Source organism: Dasypus novemcinctus, chromosome X, assembly GCF_030445035.2.
Source record: "Dasypus novemcinctus isolate mDasNov1 chromosome X, mDasNov1.1.hap2, whole genome shotgun sequence".
Classification (NCBI taxonomy): Eukaryota; Metazoa; Chordata; class Mammalia; order Cingulata; family Dasypodidae; genus Dasypus; species Dasypus novemcinctus.
The window spans coordinates 155,643,763-155,670,155 of record NC_080704.1 but is presented as its reverse complement, the minus strand read 5'-3'; the positions used below and the strand labels follow the sequence as shown (position 1 = coordinate 155,670,155).

Sequence of the window (26,393 nt, the reverse complement as noted above, 5' to 3'; positions counted from 1 at the left end):
ACCTACATTCCAGTTTAAAATCTGTCATTTTATAAACTACGTGTCCCTGAGGAAGTCACGTCCTACGTCTCAATTTCTCTCTCAAAGAATCTACCTCACAAGCTTAAAATCTACACAAGAATAAAGCATGATAATAGTTGTGAAGGAAGGTGCCAGCGAACAGAAAATGTTTCGAACTGCCTCTTACACGAGGAGGTTCCTGACAGATCCAGTCATGACAGGTGGAGCGCTGTCAGGCTGGACCTAGGGAAGGCAGCAGGGCGCACGCTCAGTGGGGAGGAGGCGGTCCCAACACGTGGGAGCCAATTTCCTCCTCAGCCCCTGGACTTCCGGGGTAGCTACACTTCTTCGGAAAGGTTCTTCAAACGAAATACCTGCTGCTGCCCTAAAGCGCTGCGGAGACTATGTGTATGCCTAACACGTAGGAGACTGCGGCCCCGGGGTGAGTAGTCTACATCCCCTGGCGACGAGCCATTTCCGGGACTCCTCTAGGCCGGAGGCGGGCCTGCCCACTCGGCGGTATTAACTCTTTCTCGCCTCCAGGCCTGAACCCCAGCGGGAGGCCGGTTCCTCGGGGGCTTGAAGGGGCCGCGGGCCAGCTCCTCGTCTGCTGCGCTGAGGCTGCCCAGGTAGGCGGCGGGGGGCGGCTGTCACCACGCCACCTGCCCCGCATCAGTTCCCTTTCTGATTGCGGCTCGGCCCGCAAACCGCAGCCCACGCAAGCTCATTCGAGGCGGGATCCCCGGGAGGGGAGGAGGGGCGGGTGCGGGCCTGATCCTCCCAGGCCCCCGCGCTGCCGAAACCTCGACACTGGGCTCGCGGACGCGCTGCTTCCGGGGTGCGGCCTCCCCGAGTGGGGCAGGGGCGCCCAGCTTGGCTCCGCGCGGCCGCGGGCAGGGGTGGCTGCAGGAGAGACTGAGAAAGGGGAAGCGGCGCCCGCGGAAGCCCGTGCAGGGTGTGCGTGGGAAACCGGGGCGCTCGTTTCTCTTTGGATGCGGTCGGAGGACACCGGAGAGGTGGAGGCCGCTCTCGTCCAGTGCAGCCCTCGGGTCAGCTGCTTGGCGGGGCTGGGGCTGTGCGGGACAGCCCTTTCCTTTCAGTAGGACGTGGTGGAGGAGGAGGTGGCGTCATCACTTAGGGGCAGGGACTTTATAGTTGAGATCTGAGGGTGGGCCTGAGTGCCCGCGAGGCTCTCCTCCTAGAGACCCGCGCCCAGGCGCCTGCCACCACTTCTAACCTCCTGAAGCAACCCCATTCCACCCTATGAGGAAACAGCGCCCAGGCTTGCTGCTGATGTACCGTCGGAGGCTTATGGTATCAAGACATAACAGGTCAGTTTAGACTTGGAGGCATTATGCTCACCCCCAAACATGGAAGGTGCCCTTATACCTCCTGAACTGGTGTGGACATCAAGGAGACAGCCGTTTCTTTGACTAAGTATGGCATCCTGGAAACAATTGTGCTGCCCTTTCAGTTGGCTCACCTCAGGGAAAATCGGCTGGGGAACCTGTGCTCAGCCTTGCTTAGAGGTTTAATGTCCCTGAGAAAATATAGTCAGCACAAGGGCTTCCCTTACCCACACCCTCCCTGTCTATGAAGAACCTTAATCATCTCCAACTCTCTTTCTCTCTCATTTTATGACCTGAAGTGTAGACAACTTGTAAATAAAGGTCAGCTGTATTTATGTACAATTAAAGTAAAAAAAATTTAAGTACAGGTACCAATCATCTGCCCGATGTCCTTTATATGTCTTGCAAAGAATTGCCAAAGAAAAAATGATGATTTGTTTGCTTAGTTGGGGAACACTTGCTGGTAAGAATAAGGCTACTTTTCCTTAATTATTTTTCTTCTATTCTGATCTTAATGTTGCACCTCTTTTGCCAGTATTAATACCATGGAAAGGAGAATGTAAAATATTCCACAAAATGAAGACTTTCACCTTCACAAGAGGATGACACGGCCTAGAAGTTGGTTTTCCCCTGATTAAAAACCATGAACAGGGATAATAGGTTAAAATTTAGAGAAATTCAAATATGCCCTATTTCATCCTAATCATCCCTTGAGATTGTGAAAATGGGGCTAGAAGCACACAGATTAATATTTGCCTGATCTCATTGCTCCTTTTAGTCAATGTCTGTCAGTTTTCTCACCTACCATCCTTTCTCCAACCATTAAAAAAAAGTTACTGACCTCAATTGACATTTTCCTTCTCTGTGTAGTGCTGTGTTTTAAAGTTGAATAAAAAGAAAGGAGAAAAACATCTCAGTCCAGTAGTAATTTATCATCACGAGTGTCCTAATAATTGGAAGTTAATTTTCAAGGGGAGGCAGGACAGGATCTTACTGTTCATCTATTTCTGATAATAGATAGGAAGTCGTTATGGGTCATGTGGCTTTCTTCTTGACATGTGCCCTTTTTTTCTGCCCTCAGTGCTATCGGAAGAAATCCTCTTATTGATTGTGTTCCAAACCTGATGGAGCCTCAGTGGTGAAAGGTGGCACCAAGAGACAAATCACACGCAGGGTTAAAAGTGCCCCTACAGCAGAAAGATGATGGGAGATCTGACGTTGACTGCACATGTGAGCCCCCAGATCAGGGCTCTTTCGGAGACTAAAGGATCTGTGAACCAGGGCTCCACTCAGAGTAAAAACAGTACCCCACAGCTGGACACTCTTGATCCTGAGCAGTGTCGCCAGCTCTTCCGGAACTTCCACTACCAAGAAACATTTAGCCCCCTTGAGGCTGTCAGCCGACTGCAACAATTATGCCATAGATGGCTGAGGCCAGAGATCCACTCAAAAGAGCAGATCTTGGAAATGCTGGTGCTAGAGCAGCTCCTGGCTGTACTGCCCGAGGAGATTCAGACCCAGGTGCAGAAGCATTACCCTCAGAGCATCAAGGAGGCTGTGGCCCTGGTAGAAAACTTTCACAGAGAAGCTGATCAAACAAGACAGGAGGTGAGAAGAAAGATTCCTGGTATATACAATGAAATATGATAAAGGTGGATATATTAGACAGTGCAGTTAATTGAGGAGTGATATGGATATTAGGTCACTCTTCTCTTGTTTCCTTAGGACAGCTAAGGCAGGAGCTGAAACCACAGGCCTGCACCAATAATCCAGAAGTTTCGGAGCTTTTTCCTGCTGCACATAACCCGCAATGCCCAACAGGTGCTCTGGAGTGTGTTAGCCGCAGATGTTCTCCCCTAGGCAACAAGGCTTGGCATAGTGGGGATTGGACACCTCCCAGGTTGTTCATTTATCCCTTTGGCTCCTTTCTTTCTGCCTTCTTGCTCTCTTTTTGGTTTAATCACACATTGTTATTTCCTTCAGTATGTGGCCTACCATGTAATTCAGAAATGGGTGCTAGGTCTGCTTCTGTGGTGGCAAGTACTGAAATGAAGTCCATTTTCTTCTTTAGAGTCTGTTGACATTCGAAGATGTTGCTGTGTATTTTTCCCAGGAAGAATGGCTATTATTGGACTCTGCTCAGAAGGCCGTCTACAGTGATGTAATGCAGGAAAACTATGAGACTGTCACCTCTCTAGGTAAAGATTCTCCCCTTCCTTTATACAGAAGTTCTTTGGTTTTCAGAAAATGCACCCCTGTGAGAGTCCCACTGTTCCAATAGATGGTTGGTTCTGAACTTTACAGTATGGAAGAAGGGAAAGATGTATCCAGATCATCTCTCCCTTTTGGAGAGCTTTTTCTTTTCCAAAGATACATATTTCATTCTTATTCTAAATAAAATTTTAATGCATGATGCCAGACTTCTCTCTAATCCTGTTCTTACTGTTTCTTTCCCATTTCAGTAAAGGGCATCGCCATATACCCAATTGCTCAGGCCAAAAACCTCACAGTTCTCCTTTATTCCCATTTGTCTATCATAATCCACAACCAGCCCCTCAGCAAGGCCTCTTAGCTCTGCCTTCAAAATATACCCTAAATCCAACCATGCCTCCATCTCTTCCATTGTTACCATCCCAGAGTAAACACTGTCACTTCTAACTATGTCTACTGCAGGTGCTTTCTCACTCTTGTTCCCTACCTCCCCTTACCCTCCCACTCTGTTTCTCACACACCAGCTCAAGATCTTTTTTTTTTTTAATTTGAGAAGTTGTGAGTTAACAAAACAATCACACATGCCTTACAGGATTCCCATACGTTGCCCCACCAGCAACACCTTACATCGTTGTGACACATTTGTTACAAATGATGAAGGAACATCATCATAATATTACTGCTAGGTATAGTCCATATTTGGTGTATTTTTCCCATCAACCCTCCTATTATTAACTCCATGTATTAGTATTGTATATTTGTTATAGTTCACAGGAGAATGTTCTCATATTTGTACCGTTAATCACAGTCCATCATTCACCCACATTATATGGTACCCTGCCTTTAACAGTCCATCCAAACTGTACACTCAGTGTGTCTCTATTTCATCACCGAGTTGTGCTATAATTAGCTCAGTCCATTTCAGAACGTTTTCATTATTCCAAAAGGAAAGTTTCAATACCCCTTTGTCCCTCCATTATTGACCATTAGCATTTTTATAGTACATTCTTTGCCATTGCTGTGAAAATATTAAAATATTACAGTTAACCTTAGTCTGTAAGTTACATTAATTGTATTTTCCCATGTAACTCCATATTCTTAACACCTTGTAATAGAGAAACATTCATGTTTTTGTACTATTAACCACAATCATCATCTACCACCAAAATCACTGTATTAAACAGTCCCTACATCATCCTCTAGCTTTTATTCTATTGACATTAACTTCCCTAGACTACCCCTTTCAGCCACAATTACATTTATAAATCAGCATTTTTGATTTATACTCACTATGGGTTACCATCAACTCTAACCATTTCCCCACTTTACAATCCCCCTTATTATTCTGCATACATGCTGCATCCACTCCCCCTTCTCAACCCTCATTCTATCTCCTACTAACCTATATTCTATAGTTTAACTCCATGAGTTTATTCGTCATGTTCATATTAGTAAGACCATACAATATTTGTCCTTTTGTGTCTGGCTTATTTCACTCAGCAGTGTTCTCAAGGTTTATCCATATTGTCATATGCCTCCCAAGTTCATTTCTTCTTAATAGCTGTATAGTAGTATATCATATATATATATACCATACTTTGTTTAATCATTTATCAGTTGATGGACACTTGGGTTGTTTCCCTCTTTTCACAATTGTAAAAATGCTGCTATGAACATCAGCTTGCAGATGTCTGTTTTTGTCTTTGTTTTCAGTTCTTCTGAATATATTCCTAATGCACGATTTCTGGATCATATGGCAGCTCTATATTTAGCTTGCTGAGGAACCACCAAACTGTCTTCCACAGAGGCTGCACCATTTTACACTCCCACCAACAGTGAAGGAGTGTTCCCATTTCTCTACATCTTCTCCACCACTTGTAGTTTTCTGCCTTTTAAGTAATGGCCATTCTGTAAGATGTGAAATGATATCTCATTGTACTTGTGATCTGCATTTCCCTAATAGCTAGTGAAGTTAGGCATCTTTTCATGTGCTTTATGGCCATTTGTGTTTCTTTGGAAAATTTTCTGATCAAGTCATTTGCCCGTTTTTAAATTGGGTTGATTGTCTTTTTATCATTGGGTTGTGTATAATCTCTTTATATAATATGGAGACCAAACGCTTATTGGATAATATTTTTAAAAATTAAAAAAAAATTTAATTAAAAAAACCTTTTTAAATAAAAAAAAAAACAACCCTTACTGCATATGTGGTTTCTGAAAATTTTCTCCCACTGTGTGTAGGCTGCCTTTTCACCTTTTTGAAGTCATTTGAAGCACAAAAGTGGTTAATTTTGAGGTGGTTTCATTTATCTATTTTTCCTTTCATAGCTGATGCTTTGGGTGTAAGGTTTTTTTTGTTTTTTGTGGGTTTTTTGGTCTACTTCTGTTGTTGCAGCAGCACGGGAATCTGTGTCTCTTTTAGTTGTGTCATCTTGTTGTGTCAGTTCTCCGTGTGGGCAGTGCCATTCCTGGGCAGGCTGCACTTTCTTTGGCACTGGGTGGCTCTCCTTATGGGACACACTCCTTGCGCGTGGGGCTCCCCTGCGTGGCACGGCACTCCTTGCACGCATCAGCACTGCGCATGGGCCAGCTCCACATGGGTCAAGGAGGCCCGGGGTTTGAACCGCGGACCTCCCATGTGGTGGAAGGATGCTCTAACCACTGGGCCAAGTCCGCTTCCCAGGTGTAAGATTTAAGAAACCCAACCTACCAGAAGAATTTGGAAATGTTTTCCCATATATTCTTTAGGAGTTTTATGGTTCCAGCTTTTATATTTATGTCCTTGATCCATTTTGAGTTAATTTTTGTACAAGGTATGAGATAGGGATCCTCTTTCTTTCTTTTGGGTATGGCTATCTAGTTCTCCCAGCACCATTTGTTGAACTGACCATTCTGACTCAGCTGGATTAGTTTGAAAGCCTTGTCAAAAATCAATTAATCATAGATGTGAGGGTCTATTTCTGAATTCTCAATTCAATTCCATTGGTCAGTATGTCTATCTTTATGCCAGTACATGCTGTTTTTACCACTGTAGCTAAGAAATGTGCTTTAACATCAGGAAGTGACTGTCTTCCAACTTCTTTCTTTTTTAAGATACTTGGGCTATTTAGGGCCCTTACCCTTCCAAATAAATTTGATAATTGGCTTTTCAATTTATTTTAAAAAGGCTGTTGGAATTTTTATTGGGATTGTGTTGAATCTGTAAATCAGTTTGGGTAGAATTGACATCTTAACTATATTTAGTCTTCCAATCCATGAACACAGAATGTCCTTCCATTTACTTAGGTCTTCTTTGGTTTCTTTTAGCAGTATTTTGTGGTTTTTTGAATATAAGTCCTTTAGTCCTTGGTTAAGTTGCTTTGTAAATATTTGATTCTTTAGTCACTATTATAAATGGAATTTTTTGTCTGATTTCCTCCTCAGATTGCTCATTAGTAATGTATTGAAACACTACAGATTTTTATCTTATATCCTATCTCTTTACTGAACTTGTTCTGGTAGCTCTGTTATGAATTTTTCGGGATTTTCTAGGTAGAAGATCATATCATCAACAAATATCAAAAGTTTTACTTCTTCCTTTCCTGTTTCGGTGCCTTGTATTTCTTTTTATCGCTTAATTTCTCTAGCTAGAACTTCTAGCGCAATATTGAGTAACAGTGCTGACAGTGGGCGTCCTAATCTTGTTCCCGATCTCAGCAGGAAATCTTTCTGTCTTTCACCTTTGAGTATAATGTTGTCTGTAGGTTTTTCATATATACATTTTACCATGTTGAAAATGTTTCCTTCTATTCCTATCTTTCAGAGTGTTTGTATCAAGAGAGAATACTGTTTTGTGTCAAATGCCTTTCCTGCATCAATTGAGATGAACATGTGATTTTTCTTCTTCAATTTATTAATGTGGTGTATTACATTAATTACTTTTCTTGTGTTGGACCGTTGTTGCATACTTGAGATAAAACCCACTTGATTGTGGTGTATAATTCTTTTAATGTGCTTTTGGATTTGTTGAGTGCGGTCACCCCTCGGGCTGAAGTGTGGTTTGCTGGCCTGGCGGGGGAGCGGCCGCGGTAGGCCTAATTCCGCTGCCACCATAATAGGGTGGTTGGTCGGGCCCACCGCCACCCCTGAAGGAAGCTCGGCATGGGCGCAGAGTGCCCTCGGGTCTCCCCTTCTCGGCAGCCATGCTTCCGCGGCTGCCCCTCCTCCTGGATGGCGCCACACGATGCCTGTGGGGCAGCACCCTTCTTCTTCTTTCTCCCTGCGCAGGCGCAGGGCGGAAAATTCCAGTCTGCCCTTTTCCCCTCCCCCGACAGCAGCAACAGCCAGGCGTGGGCGGAAAAATCCAGTCTGCCCTTTTCCCTCCCCCCGGACAGCAGCAATAGCCAGGCGTGGGCGGGAAACTCAAGTCTGCCCTCTACCCCAGCAACAGCAGCCACCAATCACTAAACCCTGCCACTTCCCCCAGCAACAGCAACAGCCCATCCCTAACCACCACCCCTCCCCCGTCCAGCACCGCCCACTGACCTTTCTCCGGCAACCAATCAGAACAGGGCATGGCTTCGACCAATCAGCCTTCCCCAGCCCCTATAAAACTGTTGCCTCTCCCTCAATAAAGTGGACCTGCGTGTTTACCTCGTCTCCGCGGTAGTTCTTCTGCCGTGCCCCCTCCAGTCCTGAGAGCCCCCGACAAGGGCCTGGCCTCCCTTGTCCCCAGTTCGTCGCCTGCTTCTCCGGGCGACCCCTTCGTCGCTGGCTTCGCCGGGCGACCCCGTCAGCCGAACCGCACAACCCCTGTGAGACCGACCCCTTGTCTGCTGCTGGACGGACCCCTCGTCCCAAGTGGGACCGACCCCTCGTCCTAAGCTGGACCGACCCCTCGTCCGCAGCCAGACCCCACCTCTACCGACCGAGCAAGCCGCCGTAGTTGAGCAAGTATTTTTGAGGATTTTTGCATCTATATTCATTAAAGAAATTGGTCTGTAATTTTCTTTTTTCATAGTGTCTTTATCTGGCTTTAGTATTAGGTGATATTGGTATCATAGAACAAGTTTGGTAGCATTCCCTCCTGTACATTTTTTTTGGAAAAGTTTCAGCAACATTAGTATTAGATCTGCTTTGAATATTTGGTAGAATTCACCTGTGAAACCCTCTGGTCCTGGGCTTTTCAGTTTTGGAATGTTTTTGATGATTATTTCAATCTCTTGTAACTGGTTTGTTGAGGTCTTCTATTTATTCTCAGGTCAGTGTAGGTTGTTTATGTGTTTCTAGGAATTTGTCCATTTCCTTTATATTATCTAGTTTGTTGGCATACAGTTGTTCATATTATCCTCTTTATGGTCTCTTCCTTCTGCAGTGTCAGTGGTAATGTCCCCCTCCCCCATCATTTCTGATTATATTTATTTATATCTTCTCTCTTTTTTTCTGAGTCTAGCTAAGGATTTGTCTCGAAGAACCAACTTTTGGTTTTGATTCTTTCTATTGTTTTTTTTCCTCTCTATCTCATTTATTTCTGCTCTAATCTTTGTTATTTCTTTCCTTTTGCTTGCTTTGTGAGTCGTTTACTGTTCATTTTCTAGTTCCTCCAGTTGTGCAATAAGGTCTTCGATTTTAGCTCTTTCTTCTTTTTTAATGTAAGCATTGAGGGGTATAAATTTCCCTCTCAGCACTGCCTTTGCTGCCACAGGTTTTGATATGTTTTGTTCTAGTTTTCATTCATCTTGATGTATTTACTGATTTCTCAAACAATTTCTTCTTTTACCCACTGATTACTTAAGAGTGTGTTGTTTAATTTCCATATATTTGTGAATTTTCCCTTTTTCTGCCTGTTATTCCTTTCCAGCATCATTCCATTATGATCAGAGAAAAAGTGCTTTGAATAATTTCAGTCTTTTTTACATTTATTCAGACCTGTCTTGTGACCCAACGTGTGGTCTATCCTGGAGAGGGATTCATCAGTATTTGAGAAGAATGTATATTGTGTTGTTTTTGGATATAATGCTCTATGAATGTCTTTTAAGTCTAGTTCATTTATCATATTATTCAAGCTCTCTGTTTCCTTATTTATCCTCAGCCTAGATGTTTTATCCATTGCCAGGAGTGGTGTATTGAAGTCTCCTACTATTATTGTAAAGTTGTCTGCTTCTCCCTTCAGTTTTGCTAGTGTGTGACACATGTATTTTGGGGTACCCAAAATTCATAAATATTTATGATTGTTATTTCCTCTTGTTGAATTGTCCCTTTTATTAATATATAATGACCTGCTTTATCTCTTATTTGCATTTAAAATCTCCTTTGTCCAATATTAGTATCACTAATCCAGATCTTTTTTGGTTACTATTTGTGTGAAATTTCTTTTTCCAACCTTTCACTTTCAGCCTGATCGTGTCCTTGTGTCTAAGGTGAGTCTCTTTTAGACAGCATATTGATGGCTTATGTTTCTTTTCAATCCATTCTGTCTGTGTCTTTTGGTTGGGAGTTCAATCCATTTATGATCGATGTTAATACTGTATAGGCACTATTTGCTGAGTCCATTTTATCCTCTGTCTTTCTGTTGTCATAACTTAAAATTGTCCGTCTCTTTACCCTTATTAATAATCTTCATTTCTACACTCTTCTCTAATTCACTCACCCTTGCCTTTTCCTTTCAGGCTCCAGCACTGCCTTTAGAATCTCTTGTATATCCTATCTTTAGGTCATAAACTCTCTGTTTTTGTTTGTTTGTGAAGTCTTTATACTCACCCTTATTTTTGAAGGACAGTTTTGCTGGGTAAAGAATTCTTTGGCTGGCAGATTTTCTCTTTCAGAAGCTTAAATACATTATACCAGTGCCTTCTTGTCTCCATGATTTCTGGTGAGAGAATGATACTAGTCTTATTGAGGTTCCCTTGTAAGTGATCAATTGCTTTTCTCTTGCTGATTTCAGAATCCTCTCTTTATCTCTGGAATTTGACATTCTGAATAGTAGGTGTCTTGGAAGAGGTCTATTTGGATTTATTCTGTTTGGGGTGTGTTATCCTTCCTGGATATTGATATTTATGTCTTTCATAAGGGTTGGGAAGTTTTTGATCATTATTTCCTCAAATATTTTTTCTGCCCCTTTTCTGTTCTCTTCTCCTTCCAGGATACCCATAATGTGTATGTTTGTGTGTTTCGCATTGTCATTCGATTCCCTGAGACCCTGTTCCATTTTTTCCATTCCTTTCTCTTTCTGTTCTGTCTTTTCAAGTTCAGATGCTCTGTCCACCAATTCACTTACTCTGCCCTCCACCAATTCAAATCTGCTGTTATATGCCACTAATGCATTTTTCTTTATTTTTAAAGAAGTTTTAGATTTCATACATGTAAATGTGACAAAAAATATAGTGGATTCCCATATATCCCACCCCCTCTTCCTCCCACACTTTCCCCTGTTAACAACATCTTTCATTAGTGAGATAAAATTGTTAAAGCTGATGGATACATATTGAAGAATTTCAAGTATCCTTTATATAGTTTAAATACTAGTCCTTTTTTCGGATATGTGGTTAGGAAATAGTTTCTCCCAGTCTATAGCTTGTCTTTTCATCCTTTTCCCATTAGGTAGAGAAAAAGTTTTAAATTTTGATGAGATCTACTTTTTCCTTTTATGGATCATACTTTTGGTGTCAAGTCTAAGAACTCTTTACTTCGCCCTTCCCAAAGACTTTCTCTTATTTTTTTCATAGTTTATAGTGTTACTTTTTACATTCATGTCTGTGATCCATTTTGAGTTAATTATTGTATGAAGCATGATGTTTAGGTTGAGGTTCTTTTTTTTGCCTATGGGTGTCCAATTGCTTCATTACCAGTTTTTGAAAAGATATCCTTTCTCCATTCAGTTGCTTTTGCACTTTTGTCAAAGATCAGTTGGGCATATTTTTTAGATTGATTCCTGAGTTTTCTATTCTGTTACATTGATCTATGTGTATATACCTCCTCCAATACCACACTGTTGATTAATGAAGGTGTATAGTAAGAGTTAATATCGGGTAGAATGATTCTTCCCACTTTATTCTTCTTTGTCAGGGTTGTATATGGCCACATCTTTCCATATAAATATAAGAATATACTTTTCTAAGTCTACAAGAAACTTTTGGGATATTGATAGTAATTACATTAAACCTCTATGTCAGTTTGAGGAGAACTGATATCTTTACTATTTTGTCTTCTAATCTGGGAACATGGTATATATCTCTCCATATACTTAGGTTTTCTTTTATTTCTTTCATTAGCTTTTTGTAGTTTTCATTATGCAGATTGTCTACATTTTGTTACATTTATACCTAAGCATTTCATTATACAATTGTAAATAGTATTGAGTTTTTTAATTTCAGTTATCACATTTTCATTGTATATCCTGTTGATTTTTGTGTTTTGATCTTATATCCTGTAACCTTACTGAGCTCACTTAATAGTTTTAGGTTCATGGGGTTTTTTCTTTACATGGATAATCACGTCATCTGCAATGTTTTAAATTTGTTTTTCTTGCTTTCTTGCAGTGGCTTGAACAGTCAGTACTCTGTTGAATACAGTGAGAGCAAAGATCTTTATTCCCAGATTCAGTGGAAAAGTATTCAGTCTTCCAACATTAATTATGATGTTACCTTTAAGTTTTTTCTTAATGCTCTTTATCAAGTTGATATAATTCTACCTTATTTGTAATTTGATGAAAGATTTTATCATGATTGGATGTGGGGTTTTTTAAATGCTTTTTTCTGCATTGATATGAGCATATATATGATTTTTCTTTTTAGATTTTTGATATTGTAGATTATATTGATTGATTTTCCAAATGTTGAACGAACTTTGCCTTCCTGTAATAAATTCCATGTGAACATGGTATATAATTCTTTTACATTGTGTTCAGTTTGGAGTAATTTGTTGATGATTTTTGCATCTAAGTTCATGAGAGATATTTATCTGCAGTTTTTGGTACTGTCTTTGTCTGATTTTTATATCAGGATAATCCTGGCCTTTTAAAATGAATCGAGTTGTGTTTCCTCCTCTTCTGTTTTCTGGAAGAGATTACTTTTAATCTTTAAATATTTGGCAGAATTTTCAGTGAATCCATCTGTGCCTGATGATCATTTTTCAGAATCCTTTTAATTGGTAATTAAATTTCATTAATGTTTACATTTCTGTTCAAGTCCATTTATTTTAACTTCTCAAATTTATGAGAAGTCATATTCCCTCATTATCTTTTTAATGGCTGCAGAATATGCAGTGATTATACACAATTTCATTTCTGATATTGGGGATTTGTGACTTCTTTTAATTTTTTTCATCATGCTAGGAATTTTTCAATTTTATGTATTTTTTTAAAAATCAGCTTTGTGTTTCATTGAATTTTTTTCTACTTTGTGATTTCTGCTCTGGTCTTTATTATTTCCTTTGCTTGCTTTGGGTTTATTTTCCTCTTCTTTTTCTGGTTTCTTGAGGTAGGAACTTTGATTATTATTTTTTAAAGATTTATTCTTGTTAGGCGGCTCCGGGACCTGATCCTGGAACCCTCCAGAGTGGGAGAGTAGCGATTACTCTCTTGCGGTACCTCAGCTCCCTGTTCTGCTATGTCTTCTTATTTTTCCTCCTCTGTGTCTCTTGTTGCATCATCTTGCTGTGCCAGCTCTCCATGTTGGCTGGTACTCCTGTGTGGGGTGACTTTCCCGGACAGGGCAGCATTCACACACACAGTGGCACTCCTGCATGGGGCTGCATTCCTGCGTGGGCTGGCATTCCACGTGGGCCAGTTTGCCCTCACCAGGAGGCCCTGGGATCAAAGCTTGAACCTCCTATACGGTAGACGGGAGCTCAATTGGTTGAGCTACATCCTTTTCCCAGAACTTTGATTTTTTATTTGAGGCCTTTTCTCCTCTCTAATGTTAAGCATTTAGTGCTATAAACTTCCCTCTTAGCAGTGCTTTAACTGCATCAAATATATTTTGATACATTGTCATTTTGTTTTCATTTGATTCTATGTATTTTTAAATTCTTCAAACCATGTTTTATTTACTTTCCCCATGTTTAGTTATCTTTCTGTTAATTGATTTTTATTTTGATTCCATTTTGGTCAGATTGGCTTTTCTCACTCAAGTTATTTTCTTAGATCTTGATCTGATGGTGATTTTTTTATTGTGGCCTAATTATTTTTCTATTATGTCAAGAGAGTCTGGGTCCTATTAAATCTTTTATTTTAGCAGGCAGTCATCCTCTTTTAGTTTAACATCCTCTTTTAGTTTAACTTTTGGGCTCTCATTCTAATGACAGTTTAATTTTCACAGGCTTTGTGATGCTATTTTGATCCCCTTGGTTAATCTGATTCTTCTGGTACTCCCTCTGTTCCCTACTAGTGCCTGATTTAGTGAATGCTATTTCCCCGGCCAAGCTACTGGGTTTGTCTCTCAGTGGGGAAGGAACATATCAGACACATGGGGATGAAGAGTCTTCCTGGTCTAGGCTTTTTCCAAGTTCCACCCACCCACTCTGGTATCTCCTATTGGGTCAAGCGAGTCTTAGGCCTGCCTACAGAAATAAAGAAGCACTCCAGGCAGGCCTCTTGATGTTGCTGGATCCCTCTTTTCAGTTCTGCCATACACCTTGGTATCTCTCAGCTGGGGCGGAGTCTCAAGCCTATAAGAAGAATACTTCTGGCTGCTTTCTGTTGTAATGGCTCCAGCTCGATCCCCTTTTCTAGTAATGTTAGTTTTCCCTAATGTTGTTAGAGAGTCCTTTTGGTCTGGGGGTGGGGTGAGCACACCCTGGCTGCCTTCTGTTGCTAGGTGGGGGAGGAAACATAGACCTGGATTGCCTTCTTCTTTTGGGTACTATTATGTTTGTTTGGTCCTGGGGCCACAAACCAGTTTGCCTTCTTATCATTTTTTAGGTTTCTTCTTTGCTTGTCTCTTGCAATTTTTCCTGAGTTTATAGTTGTCCATAGTGGAGATGAGCAGGGAAAAATGGGTCTGTGTCCATACCTGCCTAGAAATCACTTGTTCTGTATTTTTCAAAATCATTCATTATTGAATTTTCTCTCCATTCCTGTTGTTTCTTTGCTGTGGTACACAGATGATTAATAATTCTGTTTATTCCAACAGGGTTAAAGCTCAAAAATGACACTGGAAATGTTCAGCCTATATCTCTTTCTGCGTTAGAAATACAAACACAAGGAGGCAAGGTATCAAAAAAGGCCAGAGTGAAAGTTCCTCGAAAAACAATGGGCAAAGAAAATCATGGTGATACACACAGAGTAGGGAAACGGCATCGAGATTTTCCAAGGAAGAAAAGAAAGAACGTTTCAAGTCATAAACAACTGCCGAAACTTATGAATCGTCGCAGGAAAAGTCGCACAGAAGAGAGACCTTTTAAATGTCAAGAATGTGAAAAAAGCTTCAGAGTGAGTTCTGACCTCATTAAACACCAGAGAATTCACACGGAAGAGAAACCCTATAAATGTCAAGAATGCGATAGGAGGTTTAGATGGAGTTCAGATCTTAATAAGCATTTGATGACACACCAAGGAATAAAACCATATAAATGCTCATGGTGTGGGAAAAGCTTTAGTCATAACACAAATCTCCACACACATCAAAGAACCCACACAGGAGAGAAGCCCTTTAAATGTTGTGAATGCGGAAAAAGATTCAGTCAGAACTCCCACCTTATTAAACACCAGAGAACCCACACAGGTGAGCAGCCTTATAGTTGTAGCATATGCAGGAGAAACTTCAGCAGGCGCTCAAGCCTTCTTAGACACCAGAAACTCCACAGGGGAAGAGAAGTTTGTCAGTGCCCCCAGTCTGAAGAAAGTAACCATATGGAGTTTGACCCTAGATAAGTATATTAGTCAGCTAAAGGGGTGCTGATGCAAAATACCAGAAATTGGTTGGTTTTTATAAAGGGTATTTATTTGGGATAGGAGCTTACAGTTACCAGGCCATAAGTGTAAGTTACTTCCCTCACCAAAGTCTATTTTCACATGTTGGAGCAAGATGGCTGCTGACAGCTGTGAGGGTTCAGGCTTCCTGGGTTCCTCTCTTCCAGGGTCTTGCTTGTCTGGGTTCAGGGTTCCTCTCTTCCCAGGGCTTGCTTCCTCCTGGGCTCAGTGTTCCTCTTTTCCTGGGGCTTGATTCTGTTTCCTCTGTGAGCTTACTTCCTGGGACTCCAGCATCAATATCCAACATCAAAACTCCAATATCAAAAAGGCTGAACTCTGTGCTTTGCCATGCTATTTATCTGTGAGTCCCCACCCCTTGGTGGCCCAATCAAATCCCTAATCATAATCACACCCAGGTATAGACCAGATTACAAATATAATCCAATATCTATTTTTGGAATTCATAACCATATCAAACTGCTACACTCTACCCACTGAATTCCAAAAAGACATTACTTCCACTCCCCCTCTACATCAGGAGGGGGCTTAGATTCCACATGTGTGATGGATGCAATTCTCCTGCTTGCAGTTGTAGGCACTCTTGGCTCCCTGGTGTGGTGATTGATCTTCTTCACCTCCCTGTTAGCTGGCCAGGGTAAGTCCAATAAACCAGAGGGTAGGAGTTGCAAGTCTGCTGAGGCTCAGGGCCTCGCTGTCACATGGACAGTCCAGAGATTCAGGTCTCCTGAGTATATACACCAACCCCAATGCCAACCACAGGTCCGGTAAAAGTAACAGAAGAGGCATGTGTAGAAAGTTCATATCTGAGTCCAATTCCATCACACTCAGGAACACAAATTCCAAAGTAGGGCCAACTGACATGGCACTGGACTCCAGAGTCATCTGCCATGACCATAGAACCTGTGGGTCTCTAGCCCTCAGGAGAACCAGTACCCGGGGTTGTATCTACTTTGGATGTCTCTGGTACCCAGCTGTGACATGCATAAGCGTTACCCCTCTAATGACCTCCCAACTCTTTTTTGGAGACTCATAGCCATATAAACTCATTTGTCCTTCCTGTTTTCCCCTTTTACCCAAAGTCAAAAAGCAGTTTTTAACACCTGATATTACATGTAGGCTGAGATATTCTGGTGGTCTATGTTGACCCTTTTATTCAAGGTCTTTTTCTAGTTACACTATCAGCTGGTGCTTGGTACTTATCCCTCAGCACCAGGGAGACTCATCTCCGGGAGTAATGTCCCATGCTGGGGGGAAGGTAATGTATTTACATGCTGAGTTTGCCTTAGAATGGCCACATTTGAGCAACATGGAGGCTCTCAGGATCCACAGGATGGAGGAATAGAGTATGGATTAGAATGGACTTACTGGTGTTCTGCTGTGGAACTATTGTGATTAGTAATGGAAGAAATTGTAGCATTGATGTGGAGAGAGTGGCCATGGTAGCTGCTGATGGTAGGGAGGGGGAAGAAGAGATATGATGTGGGGGCATTTTCAGGACTTGAAGTTTTCCTGGGTGTTAGTGCAGGGACAGATGCTGGACATTGTATGTCCTGCCATGGCCCACTGGGTGGACTGGGAGAGAGTGTAAACTACAGTGTAAACCACTATCCATGTGGTGCAGCAGTGCTCCAAAATGTATTTACCAAATGCAATGAATGTGCCACGATGATGAAAGAGGAGGTCGATGTGAGAGGAGTGGGGTGAGGGGGGGTGGGGAGTATATGGGGACCTCATATTTTTTTAATGTAACATTTTAAAAAAATAAAGAAGAAAAAAAAGAATATTCAAAAAAACAAATCAGTAACAATGCAAGTACTAAGTCATATCACAATCTATTTAAATAAATACAGTTTGTCTCGGGTTTGCTATAGACCTCTGAAACTTACAAAACAATTTATCTGTTTCCAAAACACAAATAGACAAAGGATAAACATTTTCTTACAATAAGAAGAAATTTGGAGGGAAACATGAGTCAAGGGTCCTCTACAGTTCAGTAAACCCGCAGGGCATCCTCCATTTGATTTCAGTCTGAGAGTCATTCTTAAGAGGATGGTTTCTTCTTGGGAACTTGTGGGAACCCACACTTTCCACATACTTGCCCAACAGCCATTTTCTGGGTTTCACCCTCATCAGGCATCTGGGTGTCGACCCAACTCCAGACCTCACCCTCCAAGAGTATTGGGGTGATTGACACACCTTACCCAATCTTTGGGTTAGAGTCTTAACCCCCCTAGCACAATGATGAGAAGACAACATTCGCCCTAACCCTTGACAAACAGGCTCAACCCACTCAGAGCAACGAGTTGACTACCTGGACTTCCCTAATCCATAGGGGACAGGTCCACCACTCTCAGGCCTGTGGGGTGCTGACCTTAACCACCATAATCCTTGGGGAATGTGCTCCACCCTAACTCTACCTTGGGGTGGCAAAACTCTCTCAGAACTTCAGGTGGGAACATCCACCCTCTTAAACTCCTGGCAAACTCACCCTCTCTGTACACATGGGTGGGGTTCCTCTTGGCCCAAGGTGATGTCTTTATTCCAGATCTCAGCTTCCATGGTTTTCCTCTTAAAGCTGTTTCTCCTTCAATCTCTCCTTTCCATGTCCCTTTTAGTCCAAGCTGACAGTGCTTTTATTCATACATGTCTCAAAAACCTTATTTAGCTTGTAAGAAGCAGGGGTCCAAGCCATCACTCAGTAAGACTTTCCACAAGTATTTCCGAGATACCTGCATCTTCAATCTTTTTTTTTAAGATTTATTTATTTCTCTCCCCTTCCCCCCCTCCACCCCCCCCACCCTGGCTGTCTGTTCTCTGTGTCTATTTGCTGCGTCTTCTTTGTCTGCTTCTGTTCTTGTCAGCGGCACGGGAATCTGTTTCTTTTGGTTGCGTCATCTTGTGTCATCTCTCTGTGTGGGTGGCGCCATTCTTAGGCAGCCTGCACTTTCACGCTGGGTGGCTCTCCTTACAGGGTGCACTCCTTGCACATAGGGTTCCCCTAAGCGGTGGACACCCCTGCATGGCACAGAACTTGCACACATCAGCACTGTGCATGGGCCAGCTCCACACAGGTCAAGGAGGCCCGGGGTTTGAACCACGGACCTCCCATGTGGTAGATGGACGCCCTAACTGCTGGGCCAAGTCTGCTTCCCTGCATCTTCAATCTTGATTTACAAGTTCCAAGTTTTGTTAAGTCCTTAAGTGAGGAACTTCATCTGGGAGCTTGATTTCCAAAGGCTTGGAATTTTCAGGATCAGTTTCTGTTTTCTTTGTGCCTGACAGTTCAGTCCTCAGTATATCTCTCTCATCTAGCATTTTGCTATAAGCTGCAAGCAGAAGCCAAGCTGCATTCTCTGGATTTACTTTGGAAATTTCTTCAGGTAAATGCCCAGGCTCCCCATTTTCAAGTTCTGCCTTCCATAAAACATAGATTGCCTTTCCTCCAGTTTCCAATAATAGTTTCATCATTTACTTCTAAGGCATCATAAAAAGTCTCTTTAGCATCCATATTGCTATCAACAGTCTCTTCAAAGTGATCTAGGCCTTTTCTTCCAAGCATCTCACAATTCCTCCAAAAAGTACCCCTTACCGACTTCTAAAACCATTCCAGCATTTCAGTAATTGCAAAAGCCCACCCCACTTCTGGTACCAAACTCTGTATTAGTCAGCCAAATGGGTGCTGATGCAAATTACCAGTAATTGGTTAGATTTTATAAAAGGTATTTATTTGGGGTAGGAGCTTACAGATACCAGGCCATAAGTGTAAGTTATTTCCCTCACCAAAGTCTATTTTCACATGTTGGAGCAAGATGGCTGCTGATGTCTGTGAAGGTTCAGGCTTCCTGGGTTCCTCCCTTCCAGAATCTTGCTTCTCTCTGGGCTCAACGTTCCTTCCTTCCCAGGGCTTGCTTCTTTCTGGGCTCAGGGTTCCTCTCTTCCTGGGGCTTGCTTCTGTTTCCTCTGTGAGCTTACTTCCTGGGATTCCAGCTTAAGGCTTCAGCATCAACTCCAACATCAAAACTCCAACATCAAAAATGCTTAACTCTGTCCTTTGCCATGTCTTTTATCTCTGAGTCCCCACCCACCAAGAGGTGGGAACTCAATGCCCTAATGACATGACCTAATCAAAGCCCTAGTCATAACTTAATCATGCACAGGTACAGACCAGATTACAAATATAATCCAATATCTATTTTTTGAATTCATAACCATATCAAATTTCTACAGTAAGATAAAAGAATACAAAATCACAAAGCTCCCAATAATAGGAATCTATCTTTTTTTGTCTTTATTTTTTTAATATTACATTCAAAAAATATGAGGTCCCCATATATCCCCCACCCCCCTCACCCCACTCCTCCCCCCAATAACAATAATCTCCTCCATCATCATGAGACATTCATTGCATTTGGTGAATACATCTCAGAGCACCGCTGCACCTCATGGTCAATGGTCCATATCATAGTCCACACTCTCCCACATTCCACCCAGTGGGCCATGGGAGGACATACAATGTCCGGTAACTGTCTGTCCCTACAGCATCACCCAGGACAACTCCAAGTCCCAAAAACGCCTCCACATCTCATCTCTTCCCCCCATTTCCTACCCCCAGTAGCCACCATGGCCACTTTCTCCACACCAATGCCACATTTTCTTCCATTACTAATCACAATAATTCATGAATAGATTATCAGTAAGTCCACTCTAATCCATACTCTATTCATCCTGTGGACCTTGGAATGGTTGTGTCCACTCCACATCTATATCAAGAGGGGGCTTAGAAGGAATCTATCTTTGATAGAAACCTGGGGAGGTGCAAATTTCATCTTCAGAGAAAAGAATCTAAGTTGTCTTGGTTTGTTCAGCATTATCTCTTCAGTGTCCAGTACAAGATTGAAGCATAGTGGCACTTTATAAATAAAAGAATGACAGTGTATCTACCAAGTAGGAAAAAACTGCTCTGACTACCTGAATGTTAGCTCTGGTCACTCAGAGTTTTCCCAGGTTCAGTCATCTACATCCCCCACATACCAGGTGCTCAGCAAATATACCTTGAGAAAGGAAATGAAGTGTATTCAAGTGCACTGAAGGGAGCTCAGAATTACTAAGTTGGGGAGAGTTGCTGTGGCTGTCATTCAATCTGCATGAACTTCCAAGCACAGTGCTCAAAGAGCTTTAGTCTGGAATAGGAAGAGGATTCAGTGTGTGCGGTGGGCGAAGCACCTCTATTCTGGGTGACTGTCCACAGGCATTCCACACCACGGTATCTACTGTTCAGGAATTCTAAGGAGCAATGGCCTGAATGCTAACAAAGAAGTAGGGGCGTTCCAAGCAGTTCACATCTCTCCTCTTGCTGATACTCTCAGCACTGAAGCCTATAGAATGGTAGAACTTTCCCCTTTGAAAGGGGCCTTAGAAACCTGGCTAAAACAGCATGTGCCCAATTATATTTAGAGAAAGCAGTTTATGAGGTACTAAAAGGTATGTCAGGGAAAAAGTGGAGAATTCTCTTTCCTCAGGTCCCAGCAGAGGGGTTCATTTTCAAGGTCAAAGCAACCAATTCTGTTTGGCATTTTCTCCTATATTTAGTACAGGATCAAAGTGTTTATCGACAACGTCCAACAGCTGTCATGGGAAAGAGTGGTTGAGAGGAATTCAGGTCTAGCTGTCCTCTAAATTATACCAGTTCTTCCCCAAAGTCTATGGTAAAGGAACAGTGTTGCTGCTGCTTATTTTTTGTTTGTTTAATATCCAATCTGTTGCAAACTGAAATTTTTGTAAAATACACGAAAATAAATTACTAGAAAAATGAAAAGCCAAATATACAATACAAGCCCGTTTTTTAAATTATTAGAATCAACAGACATAATGCTACTTTGTCAAATTACTACAAAACTTACTAAATGCTTCCTCTCAATGTCTCTATTTTCCTGCAGACCAATAACATTTCACAGACCAGCACTGGCCCACTGATCATACTTTGAACTGCACTGCTTGACTCAAGTGAAGTTTCAGGCCTTCATTAAGTAAATGCTTTACATTAGGTTAAAAAACAAATAGAGAAGCTGGGGGCCAAACACATTTTACAAAAAATATATTAACCAAGGACCTATATGGTTTGACCTATCATATTAAACATTATAATGGTATAGTTGGCAAATGAAATGTAAGTTATGATAAAATCACCTGAAATTTTATCTTTTCCGAAAGGGGCACAGGTTTAGAAATTGAGATGTGCTGCTCTGGAAGGCGCTGAAATTAGAGAATAAGGAAAACAATCTAGTTTCTAAAGACTCTGCCCTTTCAGGGACCATGACAAAGACACACAGACTCTGTAACTCCAAGAAACACAGACATTCAGTATACACACACCACACACTACATCTAAAATAGTTGTATTAAATATATTGGCATCACCAAATATGGGAGGAACTAACTGAGATTAAGTATGGCTACCTAACATTGCTACACAGAATTCTTAATATTGGAATAGCATTTTATTTCTTTATAAAATTGAAATACTTTGGGAGTGTTCCTTAGTTAAAAGAACACTTCAGGCGGTTGTTTTTTAACTTTAAAAAAATCACCCCCCTAATTTTACGTGCTGTTGTGTCCACACATCCCATTTGGTTACACCAGGGCCTCTGTGTGGATGCCTGATGAAGAATGAAGTGAACTGTTTTACATAGTAAAGTGTTTAAGGATGTTTAAGGATGGCAGATTCAATAAAATATGTCATCTGAATGACGTGAAATCCCTCTATGATAGCAGTCGTACTTGGTTTATACAAAGTGCAGCAGCAAGAAATAGGGTCCAGGAAATTCTGACCCTTCAAACCAGGGTTCACTTGCTTCTAGAGGTGCACAAAAATGATCCAAGGGCACCATAACAGTGTAATTTTAAAGGGCTCTGCAATAACCTATAAAAATATCATATTTTATATAACCATTCTCTATTCCTCTAATGTTGGACCTTGAAGATGCTCTAAAACAACAAACCGTGAGATCCTTCTTTTGAGGCCAATTTCTCAAAAACAACAAGCTACCAAAACTCACCCAATATGAAATAAATAACATATTAAATAATTAAGCCTTAAAGTAAATGAATTCATAATTTGAAAATCTTCTAACAAAGAAATTTCCAGGCCCAGTTGATTCCACTGGACAATTAATTCTTCAAACAAGAATATATTGTGCATATATCTTTGTTCATATCTCTGCTTCCTTAGAATAGATTCCTAGAGGTAGAATTTCTGGGTCAAATGGTATCAAATTTTTAAAGGCTCTTGAGTCTTATTGCCAAATTGCTTTCCAGGAAGGTTGAAATAATTTACAATCCCACAGAAGTGTATAAGAGTGTCCGTCTCCCTGCCTGTGGTCTACTTGAAGGAATATCAGTTCTCTTTTATGTGTTTGTTTTGTTTAATGTTTGAGGATTTTTTTCCTTTAAAATTTTTTATTTTGAAATTCCAAATTTACCAGAAAGGTGCAAAAATAATACAAAACCCATACAGAGAATTCCAACATATCCCCTGCCCCCCCCCCCCCAGATACCCAGATCCACCCATTTTAAAATTTAGTGTTGAATGTTGAACTGGCCTTTCATCCCTGGAATATATCACACTTGATTGTGATATACAATCCTTTCTGTGTTTTCTGCTTGCTAATATTTTGTTGGTGATTTTTCATCTAGGTTCGTGATAAATATTGGTCTGTATTTTCCTTTTTTAAAATGTCTTTGTCTGGTTTTGGGTAATACTGGCCTCATAAAATGAGTTGGTAAGTGTTTCTTCCTCCTCTGTGTTCTGGACAATGTTGTGTAGAATTGATGCTAATTCTTTAAGTATTTGATAAAATTGTCCACTGAAATAAACTGGACCTGGAAATTTCTTTTTTAGAAGGTTTTCAAATGATGGATTCATTTATTTAATGTTATTTGTTTCATATTGGGTGAGATTTGGTAGCTTGTTGCTTTTGAGTAATTGGCCCATTTCATCTAAGTTTTCAAAATTATGTCGGTTGAGTTGTTGATAGTATTCTTTCTGTGGATTTTGAAGCAGGGCAATGGGAATAGGTCAACTTACAATGTCACAAGACCTGGTATTCTTACCGAGGTTCATCGCTTTTCCTTGAATGAATGCTCCTCAGATTGTTGCAAGCTTTTGGTTAATTCCATAATTTGGTAAAAGTTGATTTGGACAATTTTTCCATTATTTTCATTGCTTTTTTGGAGGGTTGGATTTATAGAGATCCTCACTCCATTATTCTAAAAGTCCTGCCTAAGGAATACATTTTTGAGTTCTGAATTACATATGATAATATTTATAATATTAATTATATAATACATTATACATTAATCTTACCTTTTTAAGAATGCAAAATAATTTTTGCTTTCTTAATTATTTTTCATTTTATCAGTAGGCTAGATTTCATTTTGTATATGAAAATATGTTCTCAATTTTGCAATAGAACTCAGTAACAAAATTTTATTTTATTTTATTTCTACCTGACTCAGCATTGCCTCTGCCCTATTGCCACTGGACATTGAACATCACTACTAGTATCTCTGCTACTTGGACACTGGATTTTGATTGCTGCTATTTCTATTGGAAAGAATATGAATTTTTCTTGTTTCTTTTTGTCATTCTCTCCAGATTCAAAGTTCCAGGTAGGAGCATCTGATTGGCTGAGCTTAATTCATGTCCCTCGACCTTCATTTCAGATATTGTGGATAAGGAGTATCAGGCCTCTTCAACTTTCCTAGTGGGAGGTAACCACGACCCAAACAATGGCAGATTTCTAAAACTTAGGAAAGAGGTTCAGCAAATGTAAAGGACAAATATTCACTGCAGCATTAAGAATTAGCTAATTCTTAAATGGTGTTAGGACATTGAAGAAAAAAGGAGGAAATGGCAGGAGATGAGACTGGTAAGTTATGGTAAGTCAGTTTCTGGAAGTTTTATTGATTTCTTCCTAGTTTCCTAGATTTCTCCTAGTTTCAAGAATGCTGCCAATGGTTGCTGGGAATACATATATCATCCAAGAGAGAGAGAGTGTCTTAGTTGTAGAATTTCCAACAAAATCCTCATATTCATTCTGATGGGATCAGCTTAAGGTCATTTGCCCATTCTGTTCACCTCCTCTTCATCCCATTGGTGAGGGAGAGAGTCCCGCCTTAGGGCTCTGGGGATAGCTAAACAGACAATATCTGATGCTGGACATATGAGATTCATAGCAGTTTATTAATCACATATACTCACAGCTTGGGGAAGGAGGACACTACATACCATGCAGGACCCATGGGAAATGCTCTTGGGAGCAAAATGAATAAGCAAGGACTATGGGAGGCAGGTTTTGTAGTAACAAGAGGATATAGTGACCCTTGGATCCTGTGGGAAGATGTGATTAGATTGTTTGAATAATTTCATGGGTTGGCAGGGAAGTGGAACCTGTTAAGTTGAGGGCTGGATGGAGTGTAGTTGGTTCAGGAGATAGAAGAACTAGCCGGATGGGAACTCTCTCCTGCTGGGTTGGGGGCATATCTGATGAGAGCAGGGGAACTCATCATTAGGCCATTGGGGCCCTGTGAGGCTGAAAGATGTAAAAGAAGCACATGAAATTTTAGGCCTTACGATACAATGCATCCTCTATCCACAGAAGTGGAATCTACTTATTAACTTAATTTAGATCTCATACTCCATGCTTAGAACCCAGAGACAAGAAGTTCACAGATCTCCAAATAGAATCAGGGTTTTGGGGAAGAGGGAAAGGGAAAATGGATGCTAGGAATCAACAAATGTCTGCTGTACTCCTCATATGTAGAGCTTGCAGTAGAACAAAACAGAAGGCATTGAACCATGTCTTCTAAAACTGCCATATAGACTTGAAGTTACGGTCAGTGATCAGGGAGGGACCTTGCTGGTCTGGAGAGGAGGAAGATTTACTTAATGAACTGCTGGGCAATATCTGGTATGGACAGGGAGATGGCAAGGGTATAAAGTACTTCATGTTGGAGAGGGCTTCGACCACAAGAATGGTAACTTACCTGAGGCAGGCTGAGTGTCTGGTTATGTTTCAGCTGACCCAGGCTGTGATATTCAGAATTTGTCATTAAGGCTGGACATTGTTTGTCCTGCCATGGCGCACTGGGTGGACTGGGGGAAGAGTGTAAACTACAAGGTAAACCATTATCCATGTGGTGCAGCACTGCTCCAAAATGTATTCACCAAAGGCAGTGAATGTGCCACGATGATGAAGGAGGTTGTTGATGTGGGAGGAGTGGGGTGAGGGAGTGGGGGGTATATAAGGACCTCTTATACTTTTTGAATGTAACATTTTAAAAAAATAGAGAATTGACAGAAGGAGTGGAGTTTAAAAAGTGCTGGTGTGGAACTCTGAGTGAAATGGGATCATTTTCCCTTCCTTCTTTTCCTCCTGTTTTGCCTTCCTGTTTTTGCCTCTCAGTTATCAGGCACGTCTGTAGTTTTTCTATATTGCCAATGGTGTCCAAACTCCCTGTTACTCCTTCTCCCCAACTGCACAAGTTTCTAAATTTTAAGATGAAACTGTTCCCTACCTCATGCCCCAACCACCCGGCCTATTACCTCTTTGCATTAGTAAGCATGAAGCTATCAGTTTCTAGAAAAGCAATTTAACAAGAATTCAGGAAAGCTTGTAGAAGCTTTTTGTAGAAGAGAAAATATTTGGAGAATTGGTGGATTATGTCCTAGATGAAGAAGCGCATAGTGCTGGTAGCAGTATGTAGATAGTATGTCTCCTTTTCTAGAGCTACTGGGGAGAGTGGCAGAGCTGCACTGAACAAATTGCCTCCATAGCAGTTTCTCCATACTAACATTTGGTATTATCAAATTTAAATTTTACTAATCTGGTGGGTGTGATTTATTTATTGTGGTTTTAATTTTTCTT

At 41.1% G+C, this 26,393-nt stretch overlaps 1 protein-coding gene across 10 annotated transcripts in view; it reads left to right on the top strand.

Annotated features, from left to right (window-relative positions):
- The first annotated feature begins 292 nt into the window (after positions 1-292).
- Positions 293-26,393, top strand: part of LOC101411519 (zinc finger protein 75D-like) — a 29,900-nt gene continuing 3,799 nt past the window's right edge. Inside the window, exons 1-8 of one of the 10 annotated variants that reach the window (XM_071213109.1) lie at positions 293-442; positions 544-629; positions 1,203-1,331; positions 1,885-1,967; positions 2,431-2,957; positions 3,421-3,547; positions 14,669-15,259; positions 23,983-24,135. In XM_071213109.1, coding sequence (XP_071069210.1) covers positions 2,550-2,957; positions 3,421-3,547; positions 14,669-15,259; positions 23,983-24,135 — 1,279 coding nt within the window. In that variant the 5' untranslated portion in view covers positions 293-442; positions 544-629; positions 1,203-1,331; positions 1,885-1,967; positions 2,431-2,549. The other 9 variants (XM_071213111.1, XM_071213110.1, XM_071213107.1 and 6 more) reach the window with 9 other exon arrangements.